We start from the raw sequence: 23060 nt of genomic DNA, 5'->3' as shown, positions 1-23060 counted from the left end.
AAACTGAATCTTTCAGTCCATGACCATAGGATATATTTTGTTTTGTTTGAGTCTTCTTAAATTTCTCACAGCAATGTTTTATAGTTTTCATTGTACAGTTCTTGCAAATACTGTCCCTAAATTGTTTCAGGTTTTCTCAATTTTCTTGTAAATGGTATTGTTTTGTAATAGGAATTTTCATTTTCATTGCCAGTACATAGAAATATAATTCTTACATATTGAACCTGTATCTTGGGACATTGCTAAACTCACTTAATAGTCCTAATTTTTTTTTAAGTCTTAGTAGTTTGTTCTTTCTTTCTTTCTTTTTTTTTTTTAATTTATTTTTTAGGGGGGAGGTAATTAGGTTTACCTATTTATTTTTAGAGGAAGTCCTGGGGATTGAACCCAGGACCTTGTGGATGCTAAGCATGCGCTCTACCACTTGAGCTATACCCTCCTCCCCTCTTTCTTTTTTTCTTTCTTTCTTTTTTTCTTTCTTTCTTTCTTTCTTTCTTTCTTTCTTTCTTTCTTTCTTTCTTTCTTTCTTTCTTTCTTTCTTTCTTTCCTTCTTTCTTTCTTTCTTTCTTTCAACATTTTTTATTGAGTTATAGTCATTTTACAATGTTGTATCAGATTCGTGTAGAGCACAATTTTTCAGTTATACATGAACATACTTATATTCCTTGTCACATTCTCTTTCGCTGTGAGCTACCACAAGATCCTGTATATATTTTCCCTGTGCTATACGGTACAGTCTTGTTTATCTATTCTACACATGCCTGTCAGTATGTACAAATTTCGAACTCCCAGTCTGTCCCTTCCCACCCGCCTTCCCCTGGGCAACCACAAGTTTGTATCCTACGTCTATGAATCTGTTTCTGTTTTGTACTTATGTTTTGGGGTTTTTTTTTAGATTCCACATATGAGCGATCTCATATGGTGTTTTTCTTTCTCTTTCTGGCTTCCTTCACTTAGAATGACATCCATGTTGCTGCAAATGGTGTTATATTGTCGGTTTTTATGGCTGAATAGTATTTTTATCCAGTCATCTGTTGATGGACATTTAGGCTGTTTCCATGTCTTGGCTATTGTAAATAGTGCTGCTATGAACATTGGGGTGCAGGTGTCTTTTTGAATTAGGGTTCCTTCTGGATATATGCCCAGGAGCGGGATTTCTCGGTCATATGTTAAGTCTATTTTTAGTCTTTTGAGGAATCTCCATACTGTTTTCCACAGTGGCTACACCAAACTACATTCCCACCAGCAGTGTAGGAGGGTTCCCTTTTCTTCACAGCCTCTCCAGCACATGTCATTCGTGAACTTTTGAATAATGGGCATTCTGACTGGTGTGAGGTGATACCTCATTGTAGTTTTGATTTGCATTTCTCTGATAATTAGTGATATTGAGCATTTTTTCATGTGCCTATTGATCATTTGTATTTCTTCCTTGGAGAATTGCTTGTTTAGGTCTTCTGCCCATTTTTGGATAGGGTTGTTTGTTTTTTTCCTTATTAAATTGTATGAGCTGCTTATATATTCTGGAGAGCAAGCCTTTGTTGGTTTCATTTGCAAAAATTTTCTCCCATTCTATAGGCTGTCGTTTTGTTTTACTTATGGTTTCCTTTCCTGTGCAGAAGCTTGTAAGTTCCATTAAGTCCCATTTGTTTATTCTTGCTTTTATTTCTATTGCTTGGGTAGATTGCCCTAGGAGAACATTTTTGAGATGTACGTCAGATAAAATGTTTTGCCTATATTTTCTTTTAGGAGGTTTATTGTATCTTGTCTTACATTTAAGTCTTTGATCCATTTTGAGTTTATTTCTGTGTATGGTGTAAGGGAGTGTTCTAGCTTCACTGATTTACATGCTGCTGTCCAGTTTTCCCAGCATCAGTTGCTGAAGAGACTGTCTTTATTCCATTGTATATTCTTGCCTCCTTTGTCGAAGATTAGTTGACCAAAAGTTTGTGGGTTTATTTCTGGGCTCTCTATTCTGTTCCATTGGTCCATATGTCTGTTTTTGTACCAATACCATGCTGTTTGATTACTGTAGCTCTAGTTTTTTAAAGAAAGATTCTTTAGGAAAATATTACACATACACATATACTGTAATAGATTCTGCAAGTAAAGATACTTTAATTCCTCCTTTCCTATCTGAATGTCTCTCTTTTTCTTGCCTGATTTCACTGTCAGTATAGTGTTAAATAGCAGCAGTGAGAGAAGACATCTTGCCTTGTTTATGATGCTATGGAAAACACATTCATATATTCACTATTAAACAAGTAATGGTTTTTTTGGTAGATGCCCTTTATCAGGTTGAAGAAATTACCTTCTATTCCAAGTTTGCCAAGTGTTTTTTATTATGGAAGGGTGCTGATTTTTGTTACATACTTTTTGGGCAAATACTGAGTTGATCATATGGTTTTTCTTTTCTCTATTAATATTTTGAATTACATTTATTGATGTTCAAATGTGAAACCAACATTGCTTTCCTGGGATAAACCCAAAACTACCCCCGAAATTAGCAGTTTAAAATAACAAACTTTTGTTACCTCACATTATCTTGTGGGTCAGGAATCAAGCTTAGTTTAGCTTCGTGCCTCTGGCTCAGAGTCTTTCATGAGATTTCAGTCAAGCTGTCAGCTGGGTTGTGGTTTCATATAAAGACTCAGCTGGAGCAGAATCGTGCTTCCAAGTTCACTCAAGTGGTCACTGACAGGATTCATTTCCCCACAGGCTGTCAAAGTTCTATTTTTGGATACATGCACATTTAGGATTGCTACATTTTCTTGAAGAACATCCTTTATCATCATGAAATGTCTCTTTTATCCCTGACAGTGTATTCCTTATTCTGAAGTTTTTTTCTCTAGCTTTAAGTTAATACTCTCTAGGTTTCATTTAAAAAAACAGCTTTATTGAAATGTAATTCACACACCATACAATTGACTTGTTTAAGATACAGTTCAATGTTTTAAAGTATATTTATAGAGTTGTGCAAATATCATCACAATCTGATTTTAAAATATTTCACCCCCACTAAAAAATTTTATACCCAATAGCTGTCACTCTTCATTCCTACCCCAAGCTCTAGGGAACTACTAATTTCTTTCTATAGATTTGCCTATTCTTGATGCTCATATAAATGGAATTATACGGTCTTTTGTGACTGGCTTCTTTCATTTTCAAGGTTCCTACCAGGAGTCCCCTTCTCTGGCTCTCTTCCTCAAACTAGCCAGTCTATGGCTTAAGCCCATATCTTCACCAAATCCCTGAATCTTCCTCACTGTTGCTCCCTACCACAACCTTCACTGTTTTTGAGGACACACTTAGGCTTGAACTTTTCTGTGCTCTATTGCAAATGAAGTCAATTCCTTTGGGAAAAGACTAGGAGGTATCTATTTTCTTTTCTTTTCTTTTCTTTTCTTTTTGTATATATTTTTATTGAAGTATAGTCAGTTTACAATGTTGTGTCAATTTCTGTGTACAGCATAATGCTTCAGTGATACATGAACATACGTATATTCTTTATCACCATAAGTTACTACAAGATATTGAATATAGTTCCCTGTGCTACACAGTATGAACCTTTTGTTTATCTATTTTATATATATTAGTTAGTATCTGCAAATCTCGATCTCCCAATTTATCCCTTTCCACCCCCTTCCCCCCACCCCCATAACCATAAGTTTGTTTTCTGTGTCTGTGAGTCAGTTTCTGTTTTGTAAACAAGTTTGTTTGTCTTTTTTTTAGATTCCACATGTAAGTGATATCATATGGTATTTTTCTTTCTTAGGAGGTATCTATTTTATGACCTGCTTCCCCTTCACCCCCAGGAAAAATCTCTGGGCCAAGGCCCTGGAACTGGGAATGGGGAAGTGATACGCTTCTCTCAGTGATAATCCCACTTGAGGAGCTGAACATTCAGTGGAACAGACAGCAGTAACCTGAGGTTTTCTTGTCTTTCTTCTGGCATGGAACTGCCACCTTTACCAGCTGGGCAAATGTGATTGGTGTCCCAGTGTTCTCAGTGGTACCAAGACCAAGGTAGACCCTCCCTTCCATGAGTGGTATCTGGGTGAAACAAGGAGTCCTTGCCTCCCGGTTGCACTCACCAGGAATCTTGATTCAGCAACAGCTAGTTAAGCCCTTCAGCTGGAAGCTATGGGGAGAGAGAGCCCTGAGTTCTTGAGTGCACTTGTCTAGAGTGGAATTTCCACCTTGCTGAGCTGGGAGCAGGGAGGGAGGGAACAATCCAGGTTCAAATACTACAGAGTCTCAACTTTTTTTAAACCAAATTTTCATGGATTTTAATGAATAGATATTTCCTCATTTTCTGCATACTCTTATGACCATTTTCAGAAGCTTTAATTTAAATACTTGTTTTTAAAGTAATTTTCAGCAGGTGCACAGAACTCATGTTGTCATGCTGGAAGTCTTTTCTGGGTTTCTTTCTGTAATGTTTTTAAAATCTGGCTTCTTTTAAGATTTTCTCTTTTTTGTTGTTTTTTACCTAGTTGATTGTCAAGTGCTTTTGCGTTGTTTCTTTTGTATTTCTTCTCAAAAAATACTGTTAAGATTCATAGATCTGAATAGTTCTCACCAAGCTTGGAAAACATTCAGACATTATTACTTCAATTTAACATTCAGACATTATTACTTCAATTTTTTTTGTCTGTCTTCCTCTTCCCCCAATTCTAAAATTTCAATTATGTATATATTAGACTGTTTGACATTATTCTAGAGGTTACTGAAGTTCTTTTTTTTTTTAATTTTTTTTTTGCCGGGAGAGGGAGGTAATTAGGTTGATTTATTTACTTATTTTTAGAGGAAGTACTGGGGATTGAACCCAGGACCTCTGCATGCTAAGCATATGCTCTACCACTTGAGGTACACCCTCCCTCCTGAAGTTCTGTTCAGAGTTTTCAGTTTCTTTTCTCTATGCTTCATTCTGGATAGTTGTAGCATCATTTTAAATACGTTAATCTTTTCTTCTCTGGTGTTAAGCTGCCCTTATTCATATAAGTAACATTTTTGTTTCAGGTATTATATTTTCCCAATTTTTTTGTAAATTTTATTTTCTCTTTCTTATGTTCATATTTTCTTTTACATTCTTGAACATATAGAGCATATTTCCAATAGGTTACATGGAGGCTAGTCTGCATCATTTCAATCTGTCATATAGTGCTTTTCCACTTTCCCCCCAATTTTTTGTGTTCTACAAGTCCTGTACTTGTTTTGTTAAATTTAATTTCTAAGTATTTTATTTTTTGAAGCTGTTATAAATGGAATTATTTTCTTAATTTCATTTTTGAATTATTGATCTCAAATGTCTAGAAATAGTTGATTTCTGAATATTGGTATTTCTGTATATATTATCCTACAACTTTGTTGAATTTGTTTATTAGTTGTCATAGTTTTATGTGTATGTTTGTATATTGTTTAGGATTTTCTATATACAATATCATGTCATTTACAAATATAGATTGTCTTACTTTTTCCTTTTTTAATATGGATGCCTTTTATTTATTTTTCTTGCCTAATTTCCCTGGCTAGTACCTCTCGTACAATGTTGGATAGAAGTAGTGAGAGTGGATTTCTTTATCTTGTTCTCGATCTTAGAGGGAAAACATTAATTTTTTAAACCATAAAGTACAATATTGTAGATTTTTCCTAAATACTCCTTATCAAGTTGAGGACATTGTCTTTTATGTCTTTTATTCCTGGTTTGTTAAGTGTTATTATCACAAAAGAGTGTTGAATGGTGTTAAATGCTGTTTCTGCATCTATAAGATGATTATATGTTTTTTTCTAGTATGCATACTTTTTATCTTACCTGGTTTTTATGTGTTTATAAAAATATATAATGGATTCATAAATGCATTATTACTTTCACAAAGTCAGAAATGGCATATTCTCTTTCATTTTTATTTTATCATATATCAATACAATGCTGTGCAGAGAATAGGCACAATAAATGTTCTATGAGCTAACAGCTACATTTTTTTGGTCCTAGCCATAACCTGTAGTATCTATAAACCCTAAATATCTAAGCTGAGCATATGTTTCATTGGGTTTCACAATGACTCTTTCCTTAGGTCTAGTATTTTACTGTGAAAATTTCTAGAATTTTATAATTTCTGGATGGTTTACATAACTATATAAAAATTTACTTTTAAGTTTAGTAGTAGATCTCTGGGTTTCTTTGTCAATTATGACATACTGTAGTTGTGACTGGTATGCCTATTTGGGAGAAATAAAAAATATGAACTATAACATATATAGATGAAATGATGTGATGCTTAGAATTTGTGTAAAAATAAAATGGAAGGGGAGTGGTTAGGGGTATAGAGAAAACAAGGTTGGCCGTGAGTTCATAATTGTTGAAGTTGGATGATGGGTACATTTTGCCTACTTTTGTGTGTTTAAAATATTCCATTTAAAAAGTGTAATATAACTGTGAAATATAATATAAAAAAGTATATAAAGCATATAAGTACAGATTTATGTAGGTAATTATAACTTAATAACCACCTAGATTAAGAATTAGAATTTTGTAGCATTTCAGAAGCCACCCATGTGCCTCTTTTCAACCATAATCCCCCTTCTTTATTCGTAACTATTATCCTGACATTTCTTGCTTTTCTTTCTAGTAAGCACCTATGCATTCATCCTGAAGTAATATAGTTTAGTTTTGCCCCATGATAAGTTGATACGAAAGATATATCATATATATATATTCTTTCACTTATCATTGTGAAATTCAACTATTTTTGCATACAGTCATAGCCTGTTACAGCATAGCACTCTAACATATGAATATTCCATCCTTTCTACTGTAAATGGACATTTGTGTTGTTTCCAGTGTGCCATATTTTCTTTTATCCAGCCAATTTTCTTAGCATATAATCATAATCCAGAAAAACTGGATGATGGCACTTGAGAAAAGTGAAATATCTGATCTCCCTTCTCTGGTGCCATTAGCTCTATCTACTCTCTATTTGGTATATTTCCAACCAAGAACCATGACTACTCAATGCAGTCTTTGAACTAATTAATTAGTATCCTTGGTTCCATTAAACATTGAAAATTTTAAGCCCAACTCACCAAATACTGGAGACTCCAGAAAAATAGGGTAGCTTTGAGAAAGAAGGAAATAAAGAAAAACTCTTCTCAAGGCAGAATAAAAGCAACATGGGGCATTTTGGTGGAGGGTGGGAATGAGGTGAGGAGGAAGGTAGAGAGGCAACATTAGAGATGGATTGTGAAAAGTCAGTCAAAGTTACCCAAAGTTGGTCGATACGTTTCATTTTCCATAAAACTTGTTACAATACAGTTTGTCAGGTTTTCTTCCATACTGCTTTGCTCAATTTTTAAAAATTATCCCAGTGTCTAGATATTAAGAATTTATATAAATTCCAATATCTTGGAACTTTGGTAAATAGCAGAGCACAGTGTTTCTCTCCTTCTGGATTATTTTGACCCAAACCAAATATAAGTGTTTCTTATATTTATTTCCCTGAAGATTGAATTAGAATTTTCAGTGAGGTATCAGTAATGGCACAAGCAACTATTAGTCAACTATGCAAATTGTCATATGATATAGATTTGATTTTAAACCAAGAGCTGAGTTTACTTGGATGATAGTTTTTTTAACTGTTACTGAGGGAAATTTCACCTTGTGAAATGTCCAGATATTGATGGTATAAATGGCATTGTATTGGACTTTAACTGGTAAATTGGTAAATTCCTTAATGAAAGGACAGATGAAAAAAGATTTCATGCAACAATGGAAAAAATTTTAGTCACTTAGCAAAGAGAAATGAGTTTACGTTTATATCGTATGGTTAAGATTTTCACCATACTATTGTACTAAAAAATCAATGATGAATTTGAAAATTCTAAGCATTTTTGTTTTAAATGCTTTTTTTTTTAAGTTTATAGGAAAATTTTTCAGCCTTGCTTCAGAAATAATGCTTTTGCCTCAGTGGGTTCATTTTCCTATGGTGCGTTTGGATTGTGAAGATTTGAAGACAGGCCTAACAAAGAAAGCAAAAGCCTTTGCAAACTTGTTATTAAATGACATAGCTTCAAAACATAGGAGAGAAAATGAATGGTAAGTAGAATTAGTTGCCAAGTAGAATTAGAAACTAGAATTAGTTGCCAAACTGAGAATTACAGGGCTAGAAGAGGTGGTTTGCTGATAACAATTCTTGTTTAAAAATAAAAGATTAACATGTAAGTAGTTACAAGTTTTTCTCTATTGCTGCCTCCTAAGGAGGTTTCTTTGTGGTCCTGTTGGTCTGGTTTCTTTTCATTTGATACTGTATGAGACTAGTTTTGAGGCAACCCAGGATTTTTTTCAAATAAGAAATTGACATAAACCAGCATTTGGATACAGGTTGCACAATAATGGAAAGACCACAGACTTTCAGTGACATTGGGAAGATCTGGGATCATTCCTGACCACAATATTTACTTGTTGTGTCACCTAGTTTATTTTTTGCATCTGTAAAATGGAGATAGTAATACCTAGTTTGCAGCGTGGCTATAAGATTGGATTCATGAACTACTAGCTGAATGTGTCATACAGATGTGTTTTATGTGTCTCACATTGTGCTTTATTTTCTTCAAACAAATTTTGAATTAGCTATCAACATTTCAGACTTAGGAGAGTACACACACACTCCAGATCCTTATTTCTCTTGAAGAAGTTGGAAAACCTTGCCACATTGGGCCTGCAGTGGTAAATGGAGCTGAGAAGCACCTTTCCCTTTGGCAGGGAGAATGTCCCTGGTTCATTCACCCAGTGTTCAAGCAACTGATCCTCCAACTCATTTAACTCGTTTGTTACCTGTCTGGCCCCTCTTAGTTTGTAACTTCTGTAAGGATGTGTAGATATATGATGTATGTTGAATAATGTAAGATAATTTATACTTAAGTATTTTGAGATATCTTAGTGAATTAATTAATTATTTTAGGATATTACCGTTTCTATTTTATGGTAATCATAATGACACTAAGTGTGATATGTTATTAGTTACTACAATTATAATAAAGCAGAATGTTATGTCAGTATTTGCAGTGAATTTGAAGCAATTAAAGAGCATGCATTAAAAGTCCCTGAGACAACAGAAGAGATGATGGATCTTGTATCTTATGTAGAAAAAGCCCGAACGGTAGGAATTCATGAGTTGGTTTCACGGATCGAGGTAAGAATTTTTAATATATAAGAATAGATAAAAAGCAAATTTCTTCTGTATAGCACAGGGTATTCTATTCAATATCTTGTAATAACTTTTAATGAAAAAGAACATGGAAATGAATATATGTATATATATATATGCATGATTGAGGCATTATGCTGTACACCAGAAACTAACACATTGTAAATGACTATACTTCAACAAAAAGAAGAGAAGAATTCTAAAAATTTACATATTTTAAAATAGTTTTTTTCATTGTGAGATATGATAAACATATTGAAAATGTATAAAACATATAGTTAAACAAAGTTATAATGGAGCACCTATGTTGCTACCATGCAGGTCAAGAAATAGAATATTGCCAGCACCCCAGAAGCCCTCTGCTTATGACTTTCTGATCATAACTAATTCCCTTCCTCTATCTCCTATAGATGTCCACTTAGTTTCTACAGTAATCATACTTTTTCTTTAATTCCAGCATGTGTGCATCCTTATAAAAGTTAAAAATTTTTTTCTCTTATAGTTACTACATTTAGCAGTATGCTTATGCCTTCCCAGCACAAAGTTATAAACCTATTCACCTATATTGTACTCTTAATTGTTTGCTTAAAAATGTGAAGTACAACATACACCAAAAATTACATAAAACATAAATTATACAATTTACGATGTTATAAAGTAAACGCCCAGTAATTATCACCCAGGGAAAGAAAGAGAACCTTGTCAACACTAGAAGCCCATCACAGTCTCCTGTCTTTTTCTGGATATGAACAGTATCCTGACTTTTATAGTCGTCACTTCCTTGCTGTTCTTTATTCTTTGACTATCTAAATATGTATTCTTAATCAATATAGCTAATTTTTGTTTCATTTTGATCTTTATACATATAGAATCATTCTGTTTCTATTCTTACTAGTCTTGTCAACATTATGTTAGTAATGTCATTGTTCCTTAACTTTTATTTACTTTCATTGCTGTCTGGTATTCATATTATATAACTGTACAATAATTTATTATTCTACTGTTACTGTTCTGGATATTTGGTTTGTTTCTACTTTTGTGATTAATAGCAATGTTGTTGGGAACATTTCTGTATGTGTACGATGGTGCATATATTCATGCATTTCTCCCAGGTGTTAGATACTTATTTTCACTTTTACTAGCTAAGGCAAAATTCTTTTCTAAAGAAGTTCCAATTTTGTATTCCTATCAGCAGTGTTTAAGTGTCCTATTATTTTACATCCTTATCCATACTTGCTATTGTGAGATATTTTAAATTTTGCCAGTCTGGTGGGTGGAGGTCATTGTATTTTTAATTTGCGTTTTCCTGAAAACAAATGAACACTTTTCATATGCTTATTGACCATTTGGAGTTCCTCTTTTGTGAAGTACCAGTACTTGTCTTTTAAAAAAATTTTTAATTTTAATTTATTTTTATTTTATTTAAAAATTTTGATTTATTTATTTTTAATTGAAGTATAATTGATGTGTAATATTATATGTTATAGGTGTATGATATAGTAGTTCACAATTTTTAAAGATTATGTTCCATTTATGGTTATTATAAAATATTTGCTGTGTTCCCTCTGTTGTACAATATATCCTTGTAGCTTATTTTATGCACAATACTTTGTACCTCTCAATCCCCTACCGCTCTATTGCCTCTCCTCCCCATCTTCTCCCTGCTGGTAAACACTAGTTTGTTCTCTGTATTTGTGAGTCTGTTTCTTTCATATTAAATTCACTAGTTTGTTGCATTTTTTAGATTCTATATATAAGTGATCACATACAGTATTTGTCTTTGTCTGTCTGACTTATTTCACTTAGCATAATACCCTCTAGGCCCATCCATATTGTTGAAAATGGTAAAATTGTATTCTTTTTTGTGTCTAGCTAAGTAGTATTCCATTCCAGTATGTATCTTTTACCCATTTTTCTTTTGGGTTGTGTGTCCATTTTTTTATTGATTTGTAAATAGGTTTTTAAAAATTGTGATAAAATATAACATAAAATTTACTATCATAACCATTTTAAGTGTATAGTTCAGTGTAGTAGTTTTGAATATATTATTGATAAATATCCATTCCTTTACTTTGTAATTTATTTAAATTTTTATTGGTGTTCGATGAACAGAAGTTCCTAATTTTAATTTAGTCAAATGGAGCAGTCTTTTCTTTTATAGGTAGTGCTTTCTGTGTCTTGTTTAAGAAATCCTTTCCTGGGGGAGGGTATAGCTTAGTGGTAGAGTGCAGCGTGCTTAACATGCACAAGGTACTGGATTCAATCCCCAGTACCTCCATTAAAAGCAAAGAAATAAGTAAATAAACCTAATTACCCACTCCACCAAAAAAAAAACCGAAAAAACAAAAAAACCTTTCCTATCCATGGTCAAGATATTTTTCTTGTATCCTTTTCTGGAAGTTGTTTAGTTTTGCCTTTCACGTTTAGGTTTTCAGTCTTACTGAATTTTATTTTTGTGAATGATGTGAGGTGCTATTTCATTATTTTTTCATATGCATAAGAAATTATGTATTTATTGAAGAGTCTATATTTTCCCTACTGCTCTGTGATGCCATCTCTCTTATATATCGTGTCCATGTATATGCAAATCTGTTTTAAGACATTCTAATCTGTTTTATTGGCCTTTTTGTCTATCCTTATGTCAATACCACATTGACTTAATAACAACAGCTTAATTGTAATAGCAGTAATAAGTCCTGGTACCTGGTAGAGCATGTCTTCCTTCCCTGTTCTTCATCAGGTTTCTCGATTGTTTTTGGACCTTAGTATTTTCATGTAAATTTTAGAATTAGATGATCACATTACATAAAATAACCTTTGGGGATTTAGATTGAGACTACATAAAATTGATAATAAATTTAGAGAATTAGAATTAGCATTTTTTCAATATAAGTTTTAGAATCAATTTTTCATATTCCACAAAAATCTTTTGGGACTTTGATTAGAAATACATTAAATAGATGGGGAGACTCAGTACATGCAATATGGAGTCTTCCAGTTCATGATATATCTTTTATTTGTTTACCTTTTGTTTAACATCTTTCAGTATTTTATAATTATCTCTGTAGAGTTTATGCACATCTTTTGTTACACTTTCAGGTACTTAATCTCTTTTAATGTTATGTTAAATTATATATTAATTTTTTCATCTTTCTGTTACTTGAATACAAAAATACAATTAATTTATATAAATAATTAATGAACTTCATTTTTTTAGAACAGTTAGATTTACAGAAAAACTGAGCAGATACTACAGAGAGTTCCCATATTACACACACAGCCTCACACACTCAATTTTCTCATTATTAACATCTTACGTTAGTATGGTACATTTGTTACAGTTAATAAACCAATATTGATACATTATTAACTAAAGTCCATAGTTTATTTAGATCGCTTTAGTTTTTATTGAAAATCCTTTTCCTGCTTCAGGAGCTCACCGAAGGTACCACGTTGTATCTAGTTGTCATATCTCCTTAGATTCCCCTTGGCTGTGAGAGTTTCTTAGACTTTCCTTGTTTTTGATGATCTTGAAAGTTTTGAGAATCTGGAAATTGGCTGATATTTTGCTCATGATTAGAGTGGAGTAGTGGGTTTTTAGGAGGAGGATTACAAAAGTAAAGTGCCATTTTCATCACATCATACCAAGGGTACATATTACCAACATGACTTGTCACTGTTGATACTGACCTTGATCATCAGGCTGAAGTTGTTTATCATGTTTCTCCATTCTTTTACTCCCCCTTTTCATACTGTCTTCTTTGGAAGGAAGTCACCATTTGCAGCCACACTTAAGAACGGGGGAGTTGTGTTCCTTTAAAGTGGAGTAGCTACATCATTTATTTGGAATTATTCTGCATGGGAGATTTGCTTCTCCTCCAGTTATTAATTTATTCAGTTATTTATTTATATGAAGTTATGAATTTTTATTTTATACTTTTGACATATAATATAAAACTATTTTGTATTCAAATTAATAATTATCACTAAATGTTTTCTTAAATTTTTAAAAGATTTTAAATTTAAAATTTATTTTTTTTATTTCTCTTTTTAATTTCAATAGTTTCTTTTAGCACATCTGCATTATATAACTTATAAATAATGACAGTTCTGGTTTTGTACTCATTAAACTTTACATATTTTCAAAACTTTATTTTCTTTGCTGCAATGGTTTGGTTAGGACTTCTAGTATAATGTTGAACAGAGGCCATCTTGATCCCAATCTCAAAGTTAAAGCCTTCAAGATTTCACTCTGAAGAATGAAATTTGCAATAGGTTTTTTATAGGTACCCTTATCAGATTAGTAAATTATCTTTTACTAGATTTTTAAAAAAACATTATTAGGAATGGATGTTGAATTTTATCATTTTTTTGCATCTGTTGAGATGATCATATGCTTTTTCTCCTTTAATCTATTAATATAATTAATTACATGGATCAATTTTTATTAGGTTAATTTCTACATGCAATATAATATATAATGCATTTTGCACATTATATTATATACATATACATCATATCTGTATCTCAAAACAACCTTAAATTAGCTTTTGAATCTGTATTTCAGTTCTTAAAAATTACAGCACTGTAGATGGATCAATGAAGGCTATAGTGGGTAAAGATATTAAACTTCTCTACTCAGGTAAAACTACTGGTTTGAAAGGTTTTGTTTTTGTTTTTTGAGATTTTTTTTGGCCATTCACTACTAAACTGTTTCTGGAAAGTTGCTATATGCTAATGGTAGGCAAAAAGGTGGTAATGTCATTGAAGATGCAAAACAAAATAAAGGATGCTAAAATCTTCATCTCCAGAGATTCAAAAATTAAATACATAAGAGTAAAAAATGTAAAATTCTTTAAATGTAAAAAAATTTATAGGGTTGCTGAACAGAAGCTGCATATTTGATCACCATTTTTAGTCATATACAAGGAGAGTCAAGAATACCATTATGTTAAGTAAAATGCAAATAAAAACTTTTAAAAAGCTTTTTTGGGGGGGTGTAAAAATCTGTAATTGTGTGTTATGAAACCAAATAAATAATCCTATAGTATTGAAATAACTGATTTGGGTGATATGAAATATCAGTTAGTAATCTATAAGTCCGATTGAAATTTGAGAGTATTAGAAATTACTGTTGGTTTTTCTCTTTTTCATAGTGCTTTAGATTTTCTATATGGTTTAATATATCTGGAGTTTCTTCTGTAGGAATCCAAACGCCGGATGATTTACTTTTTAGATGTATTTCTATTTCCTCAAGAAGACTTAGCTTTAAATTCAGCTGTCCTTATGTGGCCTTGGAAAATTAATCCTGTCTTCGATGAAAATGATGAGGTAAATATATTTTTCAGTATGTATTTTTGTATTCTGATATTTTAAGCACAATGTTCATTTAATGTTCATACATACTTGCCATATACCTTTAAGAAGTAACTTCATGTGCCACTATGAGTTTGGGGTTAGCAACATTTATGGTCCTGCAGGCTTCAGGCAGACTGTTAAGCTTAACTCACAAGGTTGTAAAAAGTGGGATTGACAGTAAGAAAGTCAGAATTATTATTCAAATTAATAATAATAATAGTAGTAAGTACTGTGCTAAGTACTTTTCACATATTAAATCATTTAATACTAAATTCCCAGGCGCTCCTATTTTCCCTATTTCATAGATAAGAAACATGTCTCTCAGAGAAGTTAAGTAACTTTTCCAGTCTCACCAAGATAAGGAGTAGCAGATTCAGGATTTTATATAAGACTGAATGTAGTTCAGATTTTGAAAAAGTCCTAATGTAAACCAGTTTCTCTGAAGTTGGGAAGTGAGATGGTATAGTAATGAGAAGCATGGACTTCAGTCAGATAAATCAGAGTTCTAATCCAGATTTCAATTTTCTGACATTGGACATGCCTCTTACCCTCTATAAGCCCAAGTTTCTGCATCTCTGAAATGAGGATAATAATACTTGTAGTAATGTAGGTAAGATGTTTAACAATTCTGGAGGTAGCAAGTGCTCGATAAACAATAGCTTTTATTATTTTCCCAGAATCTGTTAAATAAAAAATCTATTTAATAAATAAGAAATTTTACAGTCACTTTGGAGATATAGGAAGGGTTTTCTGTGTTGTTTATTATTCTTTGCATTTTTATGTCAATGTTTTATTTTTGTACAATGTTTTATATTTACTGCTCTGATGGTTTTTGTTACTATACAAAGTGTTCAGATTTCTGATTTGATAATTCTTTGCTTTGTAACAAAATAATTAACATGTTTAAATTGGCTTTTGAAAAGCTCATCGAGAATGCTAAACATAAAAAAGAAAATGAGCTAATAGCCAAGAGAGAGAAACTGATTTTGGAAATAGAAAAGGAATCACACCGTATGGAAGAGTTTGCAGAATTTGCAGAACTGGACCGCATGCAACAGGTCTGATAAATATGTAAGACAGTAGCTATGGCAGCTCGTAGATGAATACAGGACATGTTTGCATTAATTTAAAAATACAGAAAAACATGTGCTTAGTAAGGCAAACAGGGGCCTGACTCTTAGGCCTGGAACTGCTGCTAATCTTTTTTTGTGATTTAGTTTCTATTTGTAAAATAGACATAACCATACCTTTTGCCTCTGTCTTAGTGATGTTGTGAAATTGATATTTAAAGCTGCTATATAAATGCAAGGACATAGCCTATGCTGTATTATATAATCCTATTTTTATAACGTTACTTGGATATTTCTTGAGATAAAAAATTTTTTGCTTTCAGTATGTAACAGATGTAAGACAACTACAAAAACGTATTCAGGAATCTGAGGAAGCGGTTCAATTTATTAATAAAGAAGAGGAACTTTTCAAATGGGAATTGACAAAATATCCTGAATTGGATAAATTAAAAGTTAACATTGAGCCATATCAGAAGTTTTTTAATTTTGTTTTGAAGTGGCAACGAACAGAAAAACGGTAATTTCTGGTAATGTAATAAAAAATTAAGGAAATGATATAAAAAGATGTGTAAAATGTACATTAATTTTTTGTTGGTATTTGCTAAGTTTAAAAGTAGGACTTATCTGTCCATTTGAAAGAAAAACCAAATATCATATAGGAGAAGCATCAAATATTGGAAACTAACCTTACTAATATAATATCTAAACTCTCACTTGGGTTTTCCAGGGTTGATTCTTTTTTTTATGCAATTAATTAATTTGACTAATTTGACTAATATTTACACCAAAAATTAGAAGTATGGAGTCAAATCTCCGTTTTATTTGGATACCATTAGTTGTCCATTTATATTCTGATTCATATTTTAGGACATGCAGCATAGCTGAAATGATGGGTTTAGTCTTGTCACTCAATTATCAGCTCTATGTGTATGGCTGAGAAAAACCATTAGTTGCTCCTGCTCTCAGTTTTTTCTCTTATAAAATGAAGGGCCTAGTCGAAAGAATCTCTTACGGCCCTTGCAGACACTAAAAGTCTCTGAGTTTATTATTATTTTTTCTCTCAATTCAGGTGGATGGATGGAGGGTTTTTGGATCTTAATGGGGAAAGCATGGAAGCTGATGTAGATGAATTTTCCCGAGAAATTTTTAAGACACTGAAATTTTTCCAATCAAAGCAAAAGAAGGAATTACAAGAAAAAAGAAAAGCAGCAAAAAGACGATCTCTGGAAGAAGAGAAACTTGAAGAAGAACCAAAAGAGAATCCTACTATTACTATGTGCACTACAGTAATGGAGCAGATAAAAGTTTTTAAGGTATGAGCACATTTAATGACAGTTTAGAAAGCCCTGATAGAGCTATTCGCATCATGTGCTAATGAAGACAAATAGAAAGACTGGAAAGCAAAATCAAAATTGAATCCAGAAAACTTGATCTGTTATTGAATTCATGCTTCATTCTTTCCTGATGAAGTCATTGAAATCAATTTCTTCATAGAACAATGCTTGACAAATAGAGAAAACTATAATGACAGCTACAATGATATGAAGAGGATAAAAAATTACTAGATCAGCCTATACTATAGGCAGCAGCACAGGATAGCAGTTAGTTGAGAAAGCTTTAGAGTCACACTACCAAGGTATATATCACAATATAAACTTGCTTGGTAGTGGCAGTATGCCACTTGGGCAAGATATTTAGCCTGTCATCTCATTCATAGAGTTTCTGTGACAGTGGATAATGCATCCAACTTCCCAAGGCAGTGGTGGCAGAAGGTGTATTGATAGTGCCGTCTCCACTGTCACCATACTCAAGAGTGTAAAACTCTGTCCTGGAGTTTTGAGCATTGTTCTTGTCTGTGTCTAGCACTCTCAGAGATTTTATGAGCTGCTTGAAAAATTTTTTTAAGTAACGACTTAAAATTATTTTCAATATTTGATACATTTGCATGGTTAAAAAAAGGTATATCTGAAAATTCTCCTTCCTATGTTTCTCACCTGTGCAACTTAGGTTGTCAGTGTTACCACTTCCTTGTGTATACTGCCAGAGTTTTTTACGCGTGTAACAATGTGAATATATATTCTAATCCTTCCATATTTTTACATAAAAATAGCATACTGTATGTATTATTTTCCCCCTTTATCTTGGAAACATTTTTTTCATTCTTTTGTACCTATATAATATTATATGTTGGTGTAAAATTTCTGTGTATAAAGGTGTGACTACAAAGTAAATGCAGAAGAGTAAATCCCAGGTCAGAATCTACAGTTGAATTACCTTCTGTATGTGTTTTATGAGTATATACTCCCGCCTACTTTGTTTTTGTTTTTGTTTTTGTTTTTAAACTTTTTTTGTTGAGCTATAGTCATTTTACAATGTTGTGTCAAATTCCAGTGTAGAGCACAATTTTTCAGTTATACATAAACATACATATATTCATTGTCATATTTTTTTCACTGTGAGCTACCACAAGATCTTGTATATATTTCCCCGTGCTATACAGTACAATCTTGTTTATCTATTCTACATATGCCTGTCAGTATCTACAAATTTTGAACTCCTAGTCTATCCCTTCCCACCCTTCTCCCCCTTGACAACCACAAGTTTGTATTCTATGTCTATGAGTCTGTTTCTGTTTTGTATTTATGTTCTTTTTTTTTTTTTCAGATTCCACTTATGAGCGATCTCATATGGTATTTTTCTTTCTCTTTCTGGCTTATTCCTGCCTACTTTGACAACAGAATATCATCAGACTTGAATTTTTGCTGATCTGCTAGGAGAATTTTCTTTTTTTTTAATTACATAAAGGGTTAAGCATATTTTTATGTATTTAAGAATATTTTATATTTCTTTGCCTGTGATCTGTTTGGTTATATTGTTGTCTATTTTTAAATTGAATAATTGGTCTTTTTCTTAATGATATCTAGGACATGATCAGTCCTAGAAACAGGACTAGGGAGATTAGGCTTTATCTCTGATATGCTTTGCAGATATTTATTATTTGCTTTTTGACTTTGTTTATGGTGGCTTTTGTGCTGCAGAAGCCCTTTTTAGAAATGTAGTTATTAATTTATCTTTCTTTCCTATTATGTCTACTGGTTTTTGAATTATAGTTAGAAATGCCTTCCCCATTCTAAGACAATGTTTTTTTCTAGTACTTTAATATTTTTCTTCTAGTTTATTTTATTCTAGTTTATTATTTGTTAATATTTTATTGAGGATTTTTGAGGCTGTGTTCAGGAGGAATATGATCTTAATTTTCTTTTCTTATAATGTCTTTGTCAAGTTTTGATATCAGGATTATGTTGGCCTTATGAAACAAATGGGAAGTTTTATCTCTATGTTCCAAAAGAGTTTTGTATAAAATTGTTGTTATTTTTTCTTTAATATTTTAGAGGAACATTCACCAGTGAAACCATTGACCTAGAGCTTCATGGGAAGGATTTTGAAAACAGTTTTAACTTCTAAAATATATAGGGATATTCAGATTTTGTGTTTAATTTTGTGTCAATTTTGGTAAATTGTATTTTTCAAAGAATTTTTCCATTTTTTAAGTTGTTGAGTTTATTGCCATAAAGTTGCTCATAACATTTATTTATTATCTTTTTAATGTTTGTAGGACCTATAGAGATAACTCCTTTTTCATTCCAAATATTGATAATTTTAATTTTCTCTCTATTTCTTAATCAGCCTAGTTAGAGATTTAGTTATAGTTTATTGTTAACATTTAAGCCTCTGATCATTTTAAAATTTATCCAGATGCTACTCTTTTCCTTTCTTATCAGCACCATCCACTACCCCTTTCTTCATAGCAGTGTGTTACTATCATCTCTGGAAGCCATCTTGAGATGAAAGAAAAACAAATTGTCCCAATATCACCAGTAGTATCACTAAATTTTTTGCTTGCTATTTCTTCTTATTCTTTTCAGCCTCCTAATATTGGAAGGTCTTCAGGATCATTCATCCATCCTTTTCTCTCTCTACTCTCACTCTCTAGATGCTTTTATTAATCTCATAAAAAAAAAGATGAATTTAAATACCATCTATAAGCTAGCAACGTCCAAATGTTTAACTCCAGCCAGACCTCTCTTCTAAGTTTTCCAGCTCTTAGTTTCATTGATTTTTTTCCTTTTTTCTTTCTTTCTTTCTTTTTTTAGTTTCTGTTTTATTTATTTCCACTCTAGTCTTTATTTCCTTCCTTCTATTATCTTTGAATTTTGTTTGTTCCTCTTTCTCTAGTTCCTTCAAATGTAAAGTTAGATTGTTTATTTGAGAATATTCTTGTTTCCTGAGGTGGCTTATTTGCTATAAACTTTCTCCTTAGAACCGTTTTTACTGTTTCCCATAGATTTTTGAATGTTGCATTTTCATTTTCATGTGTCTCAAGGTATTTTTAAATTTCCTATTTGAGTTTTTCAGTGACCCAGTGGTTCTCTTTTTTGTGTGTGTATCTGTTGTAAGTTTTTGGTTTGTGGTTATCAGAAGGGTCATATATAACAATCTATAAATAGGTGTCTATTTTAAGTTGATGATGTCTTAAGTTTGAACGCCTTACATTTTTAGTAACCCCCCCAAATGTTTTATGCTTTTGATATCATATTTTACATCTTTTAATTTTTATATCCCTTAACAGCTATTGTAGATATAATTAATTTTACTACTTTTGTCTTTTAACCTTCCTACTAGCTTTATAAGTGGTTGATCCACCTCTATTACTGTATGTTTGCCTTTCCAGTGAGATTTTTCCTTTCATTATTTTTTATATTTTTAGTAGTGGCCTTTTATTTTTCATATAAGAAGTCCCTTTAGCATTTCATATAAGGTCTTTTTGATGGTGATAAACTCTTACAGCTTTTGCTTGTCTGCAAAACTCTTTCTTTCTCCTTCAAAATGATAACCTTGCCAGGCAGAGTATTCTTGGTTGTAGTTTTTTCCTTTTATTATTTTGAATATATTGTTCTACTTCCTTCTGGCTTGCAGAGTTCTTGCTGAAAAGGGTGCTGATGGTCATATGGGAGTTGCCTTATATGTAACTAGTTGCTTTTCTTTTGCTGCTGTAAGATTCTCTCTTTATCTTTAATTTTTGTCACTTTAATTATGGTGTGCTTTGGTGTGGACCTACTTGGGTTCATCTTGTTTGGGACTCTACACCTCCTGGACCAGAATGTTTGTTTCCTTCTCTAGGTTAGGGAAGTTTTCAGCTAATACTTCCTCAGATAAATTTTCTGCCCTTTCTCTCAATTTTCTCCTTCTGGGACCCCTATAACATGAATGTGAATAGGCTTGATATTGTCTCAGACTTCTCTCAAACTATCCTCGTTTTTTTAAAACTTCTTTTTTCTTTTTTCTGCTCAGCTTGGGTGGTGTCCACTACTCAGTCCTACAGATCACTGATCTGTTCTTCTGTATAATCTTATCTACTTTCGATTTCTGCTAACATATTTTTCATTTCTGTTATTATATTCTTCAGCCCTGATTGGTTCTTCTTTATATTTTATAATTCTTAGTTGAAATTCTCACTGTGTTCATCCATTCTTCTCCTGACTGAATTACTTCTCTACCCCTCCTACCCATCTTGTTGTCACTCCCTTATATCTTTAGTTATGGACATCTTTTCTGCTAGTCTTCAGGTCATTCTCATAGAGAGTTGCTCTGTAAATAGTTGTAATTTTGCTGTGCTCATGGGAGGAGATGAGTTAGGGTCTTTCTGCTCTGCCATCTTGACCCTGCTCCTCCCCCATACCTTTTATGTATTTATGTTTCCTCAGTGGCTGAGACACTCAATACAGTGTTGATTAAAAGTATTAATAATAAGTATGCTTATCTTGTTCCTGATTTTAAAGAAAATGTTCTAATATCAGTATCAAGAGTAATGAACTAAGTTTTTTGTAGAATATTTAATTTTTATCTCCAAACAGTTACCTTTTGACATTTTGGTACAGGCTTTTCCCCATATATGTTATGTGTGTATATGTATTTATAACTATATATTATAATATGTTATACTATATATTTCTCCATGTAATATGTAGAATAAACTTAACTTTGTATTTACATAACAATATGACCATTTTAATTACCATAGCTTTATCATATACTTTAATATTTTATAAAACATTTACCCCTTTTCTTTTTTTACCATTATAATTTTCCTGGGTATGTTTATTTGTGCAGATGAACTTTAGACTAATTTTGTTAGTTTCTCTCCCACTCCAAATCTAATTGGATTTTGATTGTGCTCACTAAATATATTACATAATTTCAAGTGTTTATATATGGAAATCACATGAGTAACTCATTATTATTTCTATTTTCACCATTAGGACTATATCCCTACTGTCTCCATCCTGTGCAATCCTGGAATGAGATCACGTCACTGGAAACAGTTGTCAGAAATTGTAGGCTATGACTTGACTCCAGACTCTGGAACTACACTGAGGAAAGTTTTAAAATTAAACCTTACACCATATTTGGGAAAATTTGAAGTAATAAGTGCAGGTGCAAGCAAGGTAAATATGAAGATCAACTGAAATAACTTATTTGATGAGTTTGTTAATCAAATAATCAGTTTTTGTTGTGAATGTATTGTACTGGATAGCAGTGGGAGGACATGGGGGAAAGTGGTAGAAGATCACTCTTATTTTTCCCTACAAAGTATGTGCTTCTGTACAACTTCCTTGTCCTGAATCCAGACTACAAATTGTTCCTTTGCTGTCTTCTTGATTCTGCCGCATTCTGATATGCATGGATGATATGCTAATCTTGATACATAATTTTCCATTACGAATACAGAATACGTGTGTGTATATATGTGTGGCATGTGATGTTTGTGTATTCTAGTAGAGTAAGTATGGTCTTCTAGTGTTCTTGAAATACACTGAAAACATCTTCGGACTGTAGACTGCAGAAAAACCACTTCAGAGAAAATCCAGCAGGTCTTTCAATCTGTTGTCTAGTTTGATACTGACAGCAGTAGTTTTCAGAGCAAGTGAATTTTTAAACACTATATTGTCATTCTCCATAGGATTTTTTAAATTATTTTAAAGTTTTTTCTAACTTAAAGACCGTTGCAGATTATCTTAAGAAAATGGCTGTGTAATGTACCAAATGCTTACTGAATTCACTAGGGAAAGGTAATATATTAAATAAGATCCTTTCTGCATTCCACAGTCTTTCTACTTTCTTCCCTTTTAGGAATTTTCATTAGAGAAAGCCATGCATACAATGATGGGAACTTGGGATGATATTGCTTTTCATATAAGTCTATACCGTGATGCTGGAATATGTATTCTGTCTTCAGTAGATGAGATTCAGGCTCTGCTTGATGATCAAATTATAAAAACTCAGACAATGAGAGGCTCACCTTTCATCAAACCATTTGAAAAAGAGATCAAGGTATGTTAAATATGATAGTCAACTCTGGTTATAAAAA

At 32.3% G+C, this 23060-nt stretch overlaps 1 protein-coding gene across 3 annotated transcripts in view; it reads left to right on the top strand.

Annotated features, from left to right (window-relative positions):
* Positions 1–23060, top strand: part of DNAH12 (dynein axonemal heavy chain 12) — a 139512-nt gene that overhangs the window by 20388 nt on the left and 96064 nt on the right. For all 3 annotated transcript variants that reach the window (XM_072941527.1, XM_072941525.1, XM_072941526.1), the window contains 8 exons: positions 7914–8092; positions 9053–9188; positions 14409–14534; positions 15485–15619; positions 15955–16148; positions 16701–16944; positions 21952–22137; positions 22823–23023. In XM_072941527.1, the coding sequence (XP_072797628.1) occupies positions 7914–8092; positions 9053–9188; positions 14409–14534; positions 15485–15619; positions 15955–16148; positions 16701–16944; positions 21952–22137; positions 22823–23023 (1401 nt within the window). The remainder of the gene's footprint in view (positions 1–7913; positions 8093–9052; positions 9189–14408; positions 14535–15484; positions 15620–15954; positions 16149–16700; positions 16945–21951; positions 22138–22822; positions 23024–23060) is intronic.

Source organism: Vicugna pacos, chromosome 17 (genome assembly GCF_048564905.1).
Source record: "Vicugna pacos chromosome 17, VicPac4, whole genome shotgun sequence".
Lineage (NCBI taxonomy): Eukaryota > Metazoa > Chordata > Mammalia > Artiodactyla > Camelidae > Vicugna > Vicugna pacos.
The sequence above is the reverse complement of the archived record's forward strand: the minus strand, read 5'-3'. Positions and strand labels throughout refer to the sequence as shown.